Below are 13,019 nucleotides of genomic sequence, written 5' to 3' on the forward strand. Positions count from 1 at the left end.
GCCACGCCCCCGCGGTGGGCACGCTCAGGGTTGGCCCCGCCCAGAGCGGAAGCGCTCGATGTGCGCCTGCGCATAAGGAAGATAAGGACGCCGTGGTGGTGGCTCGCTGCTCTTCAGCTGCTGCGCTTGGTCCTGGTCCTGCAGGTAGCTAAATTGGAGAACTTTCACAAACGTTTGTGAAAAATGAATGATGCTATCTTTCCTTGATCCCTGATGGAGTAATGCAGGAGGGAATTTTTGCTAGTAGTAAGTTTTCCTCCGTGGTAGTCCTCTTTGGCTTGAAGTAAGACCCAGGGCCTTACTTTCTTTTGGGCATGACAAGCTTGGAGCAAGTTAAGGTGGCTGTCGAAGCTTTGCTGTGCACTTGAAAAACCATGCGTGGTAATGTAGACCGATTTCTAGATCCGTGAGACGTCTGTACAGGATTAGTCAACACTTTGTCGCTCTGCAAGGGAAACAGGACCAAAAAAAAAGGGGGGGGGGGGTTTGAGTTGGGCTGACGTCCTCACGGAGTAACAATACGCACAGGAAAAGGTTGAATTTCGAATAATAAACGTGCAATAGAGAAACACACAAAGTTATAGGACAATTGACATAATGGAAGGGTGGGCCTTGGTGTGCAGACCGACAAGGTAGAGTCTGGGATGCTAGAGAGAGGCTCTTTGGAAGAAGCTGAACTGTCCAAGCTGAGAAGAGCTGCAGAAAGATGGAAGTAGTCGGGCCTCAGTCACACCTAGCACCTAAGAGGCCTCAGCAGACCGTTGTGGATTCATTCTGAGGGCAATGAAAGGAACCAAGTAACTGTGTGGTATTAAATAGTGTACCATGGCAGGCAGTAAACTGTTAACCATTCTTAGTACCTCATCTATTTATTCATTCATTCATTCATTCATTCATTCATTCATTCATTCTTCTCTCATACGATACATCCCAAATGTAGCCTTTCTTCCCTCTGCTTTTTCCAGTCCCTACCTCACCTCCTCTCTTCCCCTGATCCACCGCTCCTCCGTTTTCCCTCAGGAAAAGAGCAGGCTTCCCAGTGATTTCAACTGAACATGAGTAGCTCCATTGTGTGTGTGTGTGTGTGTGTGTGTGTGTGTGTGTGTGTGTGTGGTGTGAATGCCAGGTAGAATGCCTTGGCCTACAGGAATCCTTGGCTGTGGCTGACTGGCTATGGGATCTGTGGGGATGAAAATGTCTTAAGTTTTGTCATTGAAGAAACCTAGAATTAGTAGTTTCAAGTCTGACGGATTCCCCACGGTTGAAAAGAATCATACCTGGAATCACTCAACTCCCTCAAGTCAAAACTTCTGACTTCTGGGGAGTCTTCTGACTGGGGAGACCAGCCAGGATTGTGTAGCATTCACATGACTCCAGACCATAAGCCTTCCCACTTAAAACTCACGGCCCCTTAGTAGTGTGACTTTGTTTGTTACCTCTGCACCATCACAGCAGAGTGAGAGAATTATAAAGGGGAACCGATTCCTTAGGCTAGTAGTTTGGGATGTTTTAGTGATCATGGGGGCAGGAATCTGGGTTCAGAGGGCACTGGCTTAAGTGTCCAGGTTCTTGTGTCCCAGGACAAAGGTTTGCACAGGAACACATAATTACAAGTAGAAACAGAGAAACTTTATTGAGGAAGGAAAAAGGAGTGGCCTAGAGATGTGGAGAAAAGCCGATGCACAGAAGTACCGGGCCATGAGGTTTGTGGACTCACGATTGTTGACACGGTGTGTACCTCGCCCACATTTTTATGGCATTGGCTTTACTCATTCAAGCTGTTTGTTGTGTGTAACCAGGGTGGGAAGACTTTCCAATCTTTTTTTCTTGTCAACTGGCTTCTTTCATCGGGTCATCTTGATATGGCTCTTTGAGTTCCCATTCTCCTGACATGCTAGTCCAAGCTCCATTGACCCTGTTGCTCACGGCTTGTGCAAGGCAACAGGTCATCAGAGCAGAGTGTGATAGAGCAAAAGCTAGCAAGGAAAGTGCTAAGGTCCCACAGTCTCACTAGGAGCCTTCCAGGGACACGCAGGAGGCAAACTACAGCACTGGCAGCGAAGTGTGTAAACAAGAATGCTCTGCTTCGATGGAAATTACTTGGCACCGGCTTTGAATTGGCACTTGTTCTTAAGGACTCAGGGTGCTGTTGTGCTCCACTGGCCACAGAAGAATTATTTTGGGAGATCCCCATTTCCATTTCCTCAGATGCAGAAGTTTTCTGGAAGTCACAGACCGCATGATGTAGGTGACTTACGGCTTACTTTCATTATGTAAAAATGATACAAAGCCTCTAGTCTTCTTCCTCTTGCGGTGGTAAACATGACCGCAAGCATGGGGTGGAAAGGATATTTCTGTTTACAGTGACAGTGCATCATGTAGGGCGGCAATTCTGTGGGTCTCAGCCTCTACGGGGGCCACATATGAGATATCCGGCAGATCAGGATTCACACTACAATTCATAACAGTAGCAAAATTACAGTTATGAAGTAGCAGCAAAATAATTTCCTGGTCGGGGATGGTCACCCCAACATGAGGGAATGTGCTAAAGGGTTGCAGCCTAAGGACGGTTGAGTAGCACTGCCCTGGAGGAAGCCTATGCAGTAATACAAGCCACTCCTATTATCTGGGCTGCATAATTCAGTAACGCATAATATTCTTTGCAGTGGTACTTAGTTCTTTTGTTAACCCCTGGTATGCGATGCACAGGACAGTTCTCTGAGGTGTCCTGGCAAATACGCACTTTTTTAGTAGATCCGTATTCGTTCGGATTGCTTGGTAGCAAGTGTACAACCAGCAGTGGGGGTGTTTACCTTCATGAATTGTCTGTCCTCTGTGTCTCTACTTGTTTCTCATTGATGCTATAATAAAGTTTGCAGACTCAGTGGTCGCAAACACCAGCAATTTGTTCTTCTGCAGCATTGGGGGCAAGAAAGCTACAATCTGTATCACTGATTTGAAACCAAGGGGTCAGAGGGCTGTGCTCCCTTTGGGAATTCTCAGGGAAAGCTATTTCTTCATTTCTTTTGCTTTTCTCTCTCTCCCTTCTCCAGCTTCTGGTGGGTCACTCAGTTTCTTGACTTTCATTGTCTAATCTTTTGTGTGTGTGTTCTGTCTTCCACTGTCTCCCTTTTTTTAAGGTTGTATTTGATTGCATTTAGGGCACACTGGATGATCCAGGTTTATCTCCTGTCCTAGTTAGGGTCAGCTGTCAGCTTGACACATTTGAAGGAGTCTCAGTTGGAGGTTGCCCAGGTCACATTGGCAATCTGTGGAGAATCATTGATTCTTTATGCATACCAGAACACCCATTCCACTATGGATGGTGCCACCGCTGGGTAGGTGATCTGGTCCTGGGCCATAAAAGAAAGCAAGCTGAGAGCAAGTAGCATTCCTGTATGGTTCCTGCCTCTAGGTTTGTGCCTCAAATTCTTGCCTTGACTTCCCTAAATGGTAGGTTATAACATGAAAATGTACGATGAAATAAACCCTTTCCTCAAATTGTCTTTGGTTCCCTCACCATCACCCAGAAGAGACTGTCCTTACTGTGTATAATAATCATTTATGAAAGGCTCTGTAACAGAGGCAGATGGAGAAAACCTTCTTTAAAAAATGGAGTGTATCTTGTGTGGGGCATATGGAATGTGCTTTGGATTAGAGATCATTCGTAGTCTGTCTACTACATAGATATGCCCTCACATTTACTTACAGAGTGATCATTGCTAACTTTTCCATTTTGTTTATTATACACACGTGCTTATTTACAGATGATAACCACCTTCTCCTTCTGTCTTCTTCAAAATATAATTTTATACACACATATTTGGAGTTTGATTTTAGTTTGGTGATGAGGTGATAGACAATTCAGACTGACCAGATGAGATTTTAGCATGTGCTATGAACACATACTTAAAAAGAATTCGAGGTTATCTTCAGTTATGTAGCAAGTATGAGGCCTGCCTAGCTACATGAGACCCTGTATTAAGAAAGAAGAACAATAAATAAAAGAGGTCACTGGATAATGCATTTGGCAGCTTTGTAGACCAAAGATGGGCAGTGATGGTTATCAGTCTTCTCCTCAGCTCCAGTGAGATTCCTCCTTGCCCTGCTGTGGTGCTGGAGCTGGTACCCATCCCTTTCACCTTTGTACAATGGTGTGGTGGTGAACTTGGCCAACAGGTGGCGCTGTGAGCAACTGTCTGAGATGGTGTGCATCTATCTCTCTTGCTTCACCCAAGTGTGGCAGCCTTGAGAGCACAGCCTATAGTGATCCTTAGACTCGAGTGGCTTTCAGTAACACCGTGCAGGCCACACAATTTACTGACATGCCAGCTATTTTCCCAGTCAGCTCCCAGCCTCCAAATGCCCAGAAAGTGGATCCAAGCTATTTCCACGGGTATCCAGTTGGTGGCTTCCCAGTGAGTTTGTCACTGCTCCTGATGAGTGAAATATGCAAGAGAAAGACAATGAATGAATAAATGAATGGCAAACAAATTATAAATGTTTTAATCCGAAAGAAGAAATAGAAATAGAATATAGTCGTCTATGTAGCAAGTTCAAGGAAATCCGCAAAAACATTGCCCTAAAACTAACAAAGTAAGTGAGGTAAAGTCTCAGAGCACTGCATGCAGCTTTAGGCAGGGGTGCAAAAACCACAGTGTCAAAACCACAGTGACAACTGGGTAGAGATAAAGTGACGAAAACAGACACTTCATGGGAGTGCATCAAAGACAGCAAATGTACAACTTTGCTGTCCCGTCCCCCCCCCTCCCATCTGCAGTTTTGATGTTCATAGCTGCTTGTGTGATGATTATTGTACTGGGTGGTTTGTGTGTTACCTTGACACAACTAGAGTCATCAGAGAGGAGGAGCCTCAGCTGGGGAAATGCCTCCTTGAGATCCGGCTGTAAGGCATTTTCTCAATTAGTGATCAATAGGGGAGGGCCCAGCCCTTTATGGGTGGTGCCATGCCTGGGCTGGAGGTCTGGGTTTTATATAAAAAAAAAAAAAAAAAAAAAAAAAAAAAAGGCTGAGAAAGCCATGGGAAGCAAGCCAATATGCAGGACCCCCTCCATGGCTTCTGAATCAGCTCCTGCCTCCAGGATCCTGCCTTGTTTGAGATCCTGCCTTGACTTCCTTCAGTGATGAGCAGCAAGGCTGAAGTGCGAGCCTGATAAACCTTTTCCTCCTAACCTTTATATTTTTTTCAGTCATGGTATTTTGTCACAGCAATAGAAGCCCTAACTAACACAACTGTACACCTTATAGTTGTGAAAGATGAGGCAATGTCTCTCCCCTTGCCAGGAAGAAAGCCGACTTCCTGTTTAGAAGAGGATCCTGGATCTCCGTGACAGTAAGCTGCTCAGTTGTGAGCCACCTATGGCATGCATAGCATCCACCGGAAGCTGCTGCATCACAAACAAGCCATGTGGAGGGATGCAGTACAAACAGAAGCATTCATTCTGCTGGCTCCGCTGTGAAGAAGTCCCCTTTATCTCTGACCCGGTGGTTTCAGGTTTTCTGCTGCCATCTATGAAGTTATAGCAGGCTAGTTTTAATTGATTTTGTTTTATTTTTTGAGGCAGGATCTCCTGTAGCCCAGACTGGCTATTAACTTATCATTCTCCTGTTTTTGCTTCTCAGGTATTAGGAAGGGAGACACTACCAGACCAGGATCTCTAACTTAGTTTTTAGTTATTATATGATCAAATAAAGAGACACTACAGGCACCTGTACACTGAGTCCTGCAAAATGTTGGAAAGAAATAATTTAAAAGACCAAAATAAGTAACATATGTAGAATTATAATGACAGAAGATTGAATATTATAATTGTCATCTTCAGTTTTTGAAGATTTTTTTTAATTATTTGCCTCTGTGTGTATGTACACATGAGTTTAAGTACCTGTGGATCCCATACAAAGAGTGTCAGATTCCCTGGAGCTGGAGTTTCAGGCAGTTGAGAACCTCCTGACATGGGGACTGGAAAACAAATTTGATCCCTCTCTTAAACTAGTTCAAGCTCTTAAAAGACAAGCAGTCCTTCTGACACCTACAGTAGCCATTATTGTTTAGGGCATACCACATTGACAACTTGTTTTTATTAAAGTTGAAAAGATTTTATCTAGATTTGGGAGGATCTGCCACTGTGCTGGTGGGTATGCAGAGTGGCAAAACCAGCTTGGAAAAGAAGTTTGAAATCTCTAAAGAAGTTAGTTACACTAGCCCACTAGTGCATGTGATTCTGAAGGGACACTGGCCCACTTGAGCATGTGGCTCCAGGCCTTGCCCTTCTCCCCATTTCCCATTGCCTTGCTGAAAACCATTAGACTACACTCCTAAAGCTACTCCCTTATTTGGCCAATTCCTCCTCCCAAGACTGACTATCAAGATCTAGCTATCAAATGCAAAATCCAAGAATCAGGAGCCCCCTTTGACTCACCTAATTAACATGCCCAGTTAAAATTAAACTCCTCATCTTAAAAGAGTTTTCCTATTTTACCTTTATAAACCACCATTTTCCTATGGGCCACACCTGCCTTCTCTCTATCCAGAGGCAGTTCCTTGACAGTCCCCCTACCCAGGGACAAATAACACCTTATCCCTCTCCATTGCCCTCTTTCTCCCCTCTCCCTTGTTCTCTTCCTCTTATCCTTCTTCCTCTGTCTCCCATCTTTGTCCCTTATCCTTGCCTTTTGTCCCTCTGCATCTTCTTTGTGCTGAGAACATGGTCGTAGGGTATCTTGAACCTACACCTACCTCATGACATACTGCTCTACCTTGATGTGTCTACTTCATCAAGGTGTGCACACAAGAGTACACACATAAACAAGGCTTCATGTAAACAAATGTCCATACAAGCTTTATCTGTAGTAGGTCTATATTGGAAGCAACCGAAATATCCATCAACAAATGAATGGATGAACAAAGGTGGTAGACCTGTAAAATTGAGTGTTGTTAACAATGAAAATCATTAACTCTGAATTCTTATAACAGCAGGGATGTGTCAACTGAGTAAAGAAACCAGATCAAAAAGAATACATGTTCTAGGCTTCCGTTCATTTAAGCAACAACAACAACAACAAAATCAAACCAAAAACCAGAAGGCTTATGGACTTGCTTTAGCACATTAAGAGCTTGGAAGTTCCATTTTCATTCCTGCAACAAAAGGAGGAAACAGGCCCAATGAAGATAGGCAGCTTCTCATAGCTTTATCAGAGAAGTGTGTCACAGGGCAATCCACCACCTGGAAATCTTGAGCAAGACTGACAGGATTGCAGCCAAGCTTTGTGGGAACAGAAGCTGCTGCAGTGACTGTGTAGCATGACAACTTCCATGATGATTTGATGAAGCCCTGGAGGCTGAGCCCAGTCAGCTACCTAGGGCTAGTGCAGTTTGGGATCTTAAGGATCTACTGCCACCTCTTTACTAAGCCAGCATAATTCCTGTGTGCATTCTAAATACTGACCCTTATGTTCACAGGTAAGTGAAGCTCTCAACCCTCATCAAAGCAGCTTCTTTTTGCAACAAAGACCATTAGAGAAAGCCACATCTGATTAAAATACAGATAACAACTGACCCAATAGTCTGTCTACAGCCCAACTCCTGCTGAGGGGTCACTGAAGAAAGGGTGTGGAAAGATTTAGGAGCCAGAGGACCAGGGAATCTGCTGTGAGATTGTGTATCCTAGAACTGACAAGAAAGCCCTATGACACCTCATCATACTTCAAAAGTATGGCTTCCTGAACAAGACCTGAACAACGACAATCATAACAGATATGCTAACGTGGAATGGGGAGTTCTCAGTCCCGGAATAAGAACTACAGGCAACTAAGGGATGCTGAGAGCAGGAGAAATGGTCTTCCCCAAGATGAGAACCCCATAGTAGGTTATCTAACAGTTGGCATAAGTAGAAATTGGTGCAGCCTTATAAAGATCAGTGTGGGGTTTCCTCAAAATCTAGAAACTGATCTACTATATGACCAAGTTGTATCATGCCTGGGCATATACCCAAAGACCTCTACAATCTCCTACAGAGATTCCCGCATATCAGTGTTCATTGCTGCTCTAACATAGCAGCCAGGAAACGGGAAATCCAATTCTCGGGGACCAGAGCTTCAACAGTGTGACAATCTAAGGGAGGACAAGGGAGTCAAAGAAAAGACACGGGAGTCTAATTAGAGCGTCTTTGTTCCTGACAGGGCCATTACATAGCTGTGTGCTCTGTTCCATGAAGAGCGTTATTAGTGTGCATAAGTGTATTAACTCTGGGAAGAATTCCTTGCTATAGTCACTTCTGCAGAGTCTGACAAAAACCAGACATCACCCATGCTGGGACCCGAATCTAAACTGTTCAGCAGTGGTTTTCTCTTTCAGTCACTGATGCCCTATAAAGAGCGCCTCTAGTCACCATTCCCGAACGGTTGCCTCTGACATCTGGGAGAATGTGAGTGTACTCTTAAGGGGAAGCAAGTGGACAGAAAGAGGAAGAAATGGCACATTTCAGAAATAAGGACAGGCAGGATTTCCAGGCACAGGGAATGCTGGAAAAAAGATGGGCAGAGAAGTCAGCCAGATGTGGAATGAGTCAGACACACAAAATGGGATACAGGTAAAAAGCCATGTGGTGGAATATAGATTGATAAAAAGAATGGGTTAATTTAAGCTAGTTAGAAACAAGCCTAACAGCCTACAGAATGGGAAAAAAATCCTCACCAACCCTACATCAGACAGGGCTGATCTCCAAAATATATAAAGAACTCAAGAAATTGGTCATCTAAAGAACAAATAATCCAATGAAAAATAGGGTACAGACCTAAACAGAAGAATCTAAAAGGGCTGACAGACACTTAAGGAAATGCTCAACATGCTTAGCCATCAGAGAAATACAAATCAAAAATAACTCTGAGATTCCATCTTACTCCTGTCAGAATGACCAAGATAAAAAACACTGATGACAGCTTATTCTTAAGAGGACATGGGGTACAGGGAACATGCCTCCATTGCTAGTGGGAGTGCAAATGGGTACGGCCACTTAAAAAATAAGTATGGCAATTTCTTGCGGCGTCTGCACTACTACGTGCACTACGGTACTACGCCTATAGTGCAGCGCCTCCACTACAGGACCATTTGCGAGCCAGGCGAGGGCCTGGAGATTTAAACACACAGAGACACACAGACAGAGACATGAGTCATCCTTGAAACAGGAATGCCCTAAGAATGCCCCCTTTATTGTGTCTAGGGGCAGCTTATGTAGGGATCCTTGACTGATAGCCACGCCCTAGCCAAACCCACTAGAAATAATTCCCCTGCTATCAGGAACTCCTGGGGGGTCTCCTGCTCAGAGCAGCTGCAAGCATAACACGTTGTTTACAAGAAATTCAGGATCTGGGAGTTGACAGCTCCCAACAATTTCTCAGAAAATTGGGAACAATCTGCCTCGAAACCCAGCAATACTGCTTCTGGGTTTATACCCAAAGGATGCTCAATCATGCCACAATGACATGTGCTCAACTGTGTTCATAGCGGCATTGTTTGTCATAGCCAGAACCTGGAAACAACCTAAATGCCCCTCTACTAAAGAATGGATAAAGAAAATGTGGTACATTTACACAATGGAATACTACACAGCAGAAAAAAAATTGCAGGGAAATGGATGGATCTAGAAAACATATTGGTTGAAGTAACCCAGACCCAGAAAGACAAGTATAATATGCAGTCACTCATAAGTAACTTTTAGACATAAAGCAAAGACAAAACAGCCTACTGTTTACAACCCCAGAGAACCTAGACAACAATAAGGACCCTAAGAGAGAGACATACATGGATCTAATCTACATGGGAAGTAGAAAAAGACAATCTCCTGAGTAAACTGGGAGCATGGGAGGGAGTAGAAGGGGAGTAGGGAGAAAGGGAGGGGAATGGAGAAAAATATATACCTCAATAAAAGCAATAAAAAATAAACAAACCTAAGATATCAGTTGAGCTTTTATAATTAATAACGAGTCTCTGTGTTGTAATTTGGGAGCTGGCTGGTGGGACAAGAAATATCCATCTGCAGGCATATCCTGTTAGGCCAGTCTTTATTGTAGCTTGTAGGGCTCATATCTGAGAAAGCTTGGTGACTCTTTTTCTCCTGAAATAGCATGGCTGTTACACTTCAGCGCTATGGTAGTTTCTTTAACATTGTACAGAATTCTTAAAGAATGAATTAAGAGGAAAAAATAAATTGGATTTTCCTATGAAATCTCATCTTTAGAGGAGGAAAGGGCTGCAAACCGGTGACAGCCAGAGAAGAGCTTGTCTCCCAGAAAGGGATTTCACAGGGTTCAAACGCATTGCCGGACACCTTGCAGGAGAGCCTGCACCTAAGACAGTGAAGAGGGGCCTGCCATACTCTAACCTACCAGGACTACTTAACTCTGCATGTTTCTTGCCTTTTATTTAAGCTGAAACCTCCTGTCAGGACTGGAAAGGTGAATGTGTTCATCTTCCCAGTGTGCTGCATTGTGTAACTCACCAACCCTCTGCTTTCTGCTTCTATTACTTCTCTAATAGGCCTATTGAGGATGGGTGGCAAGGCCTAACTTGTTCGTGCTGCAAGGGCCCAAGCCCTGATCCTAACTACACTAGTACTCGCTGCATAGCCAACTTTTTTTAAAAAGTGAAACATATTTTTATAATTAACTTCTTTTGGGTGAGCTATTGAAATAACCCTTAATTCGACGGAGAATAGTATGAATTACTGAAGTGGACGTCTAGAACCCTTGCTGGAGTTGTGTTCAAATGTACAAATCTCCACTGATCCCAGCAAGCAATAGGATGCAATATTCACTGATGACCAGCAGATGGCAGTGCTCAAATCAAGGCTAGTCAATATCAGCAAGATGGACAGTTAAGGAATTGCTGAGCGATCCCTTCCAGATTCATGCCTGGTGTTAGATATGCAGCAAGACAAAACCAGAGCCAGGGGTTTGCCCCTGAAGAGTTTATTTGTTGTTGCTTTATAAAAACAATCAGTGAAGAGTACTTAAAATGCGTATGATGTGGTCGTGGTAGGACAGGGGAAGCCAAGGTCTCCTTGCAAGTACATAGTCCCATTAATAAAAGAATTTTAAAATTGAATCGCAGAGATAGTCAAGGACAATTTAATTAAAATTTCAGAGGAAACCAATAAAACAAGCAAGCTGAAGTTTTCGGCATCTTCTGGAGTGGGGATGGGGTGTAGAGAAAAACCCTTTAAGATAGGCATGGAGAAACTGCAAGAGAGCCCAAAGCAGTCTGAAGTCTTAGGTTGGTGTCTGAGAAAGATTAAGAAAGGAGAAGGGAAATGATGCTCACACTGAGTTTGGAGGACACCTGACTCCAGGTGAAGGACTTCACTGTGGACACATGGTTAGAAACAGACACCATGTCTATTAAAAAGTAAAAAGCACACCAGGGAATGGGAGCAGGTTAGTGAACACAGGAACCCAGAGAAACATTGGAGCACGAGGCACACAGTCCTTCCAGGAACATTCCAGGGCACCTCCCTCTTCCCCTTGTATTCTGATGGCTTTCACATGCATACTCCTTTCTTTAAATAAAGACCAGGGGACAAACTGTCTTTCTCTGCAACCTGATTTCCATCAAATAGTAACTTCAGTTTTTAGACTCCAGTGCCTATTCTACCACAATGGAGAGGAGGAGGGTATTGCATAAGATGCCTTAACTGTGCCACTACTGTACCCTTGCACATATCTTGCCAGACTAGTTGTTGCTGGAGTTTGCAGGGTTCACAGTAAAGAATAACAATAACTGCTTTCTGCTTGGATCCATAGGCCAGCAGGATACCCTGCTAGCTGTTAAAACCTGGCCAAGAACCCATGGCTGGGGAGCTCATGGGCCCTGGAGCGAGTATACTTCTGTTACTAAATGCAAGGAACTACCCTCTCAATTCCTATCTCTATACGAATAAATGAGCATGTAGCTCTAAAACCACACCAGGAAAGCTGCTTCTTGCAGTAGATGGCAATTAACACAGAGACCCACAAACAGTTTCAGTGCTCAGCCTAAAGGGAATATCTGTATCACAAACCCCTCCTCCCAAAGCTCAGGGATCATTGAGGAAGAAACCAGTAGAAGACTGTAAGACCTGGAGGTGCTGGGTGACTGACTGCAAGGGGACAGTGTTTGTGGACACAGTGGGGGGCAGTTGTACATATGCAGAATCCTTCAGCAAGGAGGGTTTCCTTCCTTTTCATGCAAGGATCCCTGTTATCACATGACCCCACCTGGCTAAGGAAGCTTATTGACAGATCAGGCAGCAACCACAGTGTCTTGGTCACACTTTTTTCTAAAACTTGGTCACACTTCAACCAGATGATTGTAAAGTGTGGAAAAAAAATCAAAGCAGATATTTGAAGCAGTAAGGATGCTAAAAGGAACAAGTCACTGGCTTAGAAGAAAACAAGACTGAATTTGGGATTGGTGTGGAGATTATGGTTTAAGGGTGAAAGAAATAATGACAAAATATCTGGATGTTCTGTCCCATAACAGAGGGTTTTAAACTTGCACTACATGATGATCTCAGAGAACAGAGTGGAACTGGTCTCTGCAAACACTAAGAGACAGCTTGGAGCAGAATATATGGCAGAGCTAGCTGTTCAGCCTTTACCAATACTCCTGGATGGTGCACAAACAAGATAGGGCACAGCTGAACGGTGCTAAAGTCTTCCAAAAATAATTTGACCATTAGGGGAGGGTCAGCTCAGATGAACTTTCAGTTAAGTTTGGCCCTTCTGATTAGGGATTCTGGGCTGAGCCTGTTTACTGTTCATGGCCTTTGGATACCTCCAGTTCCATGTAGGAAGAGCCAAGCAGGACTTTTCATCCTTTCTAAGGATTTTTTTTTTTTTTTTTTGCACTTACTAATTCCATCAGGGTTGAAAGAAGGGGCAAAGTGGTGCAGGAAGCTGTAAGTCCCTAGATACCTCCTTAAGGGATCGAAGGGACCATGTTCTTCTTGAGAATCAATAAGATA

General features: G+C 43.9%; 1 protein-coding gene across 1 annotated transcript in view; it reads left to right on the forward strand.

The window, feature by feature from the left end:
* Positions 1–36: 36 nt before the first annotated feature.
* Positions 37–13,019, forward strand: part of Tmem182 (transmembrane protein 182) — a gene marked incomplete at its 5' end in the record, with an annotated part of 55,193 nt that continues 42,210 nt past the window's right edge. Inside the window, one exon of the mRNA XM_038343830.2 lies at positions 37–144. Coding sequence (XP_038199758.2) covers positions 37–144 — 108 coding nt within the window. The remainder of the gene's footprint in view (positions 145–13,019) is intronic.

The sequence above is a fragment of the Arvicola amphibius genome, chromosome 9, assembly GCF_903992535.2.
Source record: "Arvicola amphibius chromosome 9, mArvAmp1.2, whole genome shotgun sequence".
Classification (NCBI taxonomy): domain Eukaryota; kingdom Metazoa; phylum Chordata; class Mammalia; order Rodentia; family Cricetidae; genus Arvicola; species Arvicola amphibius.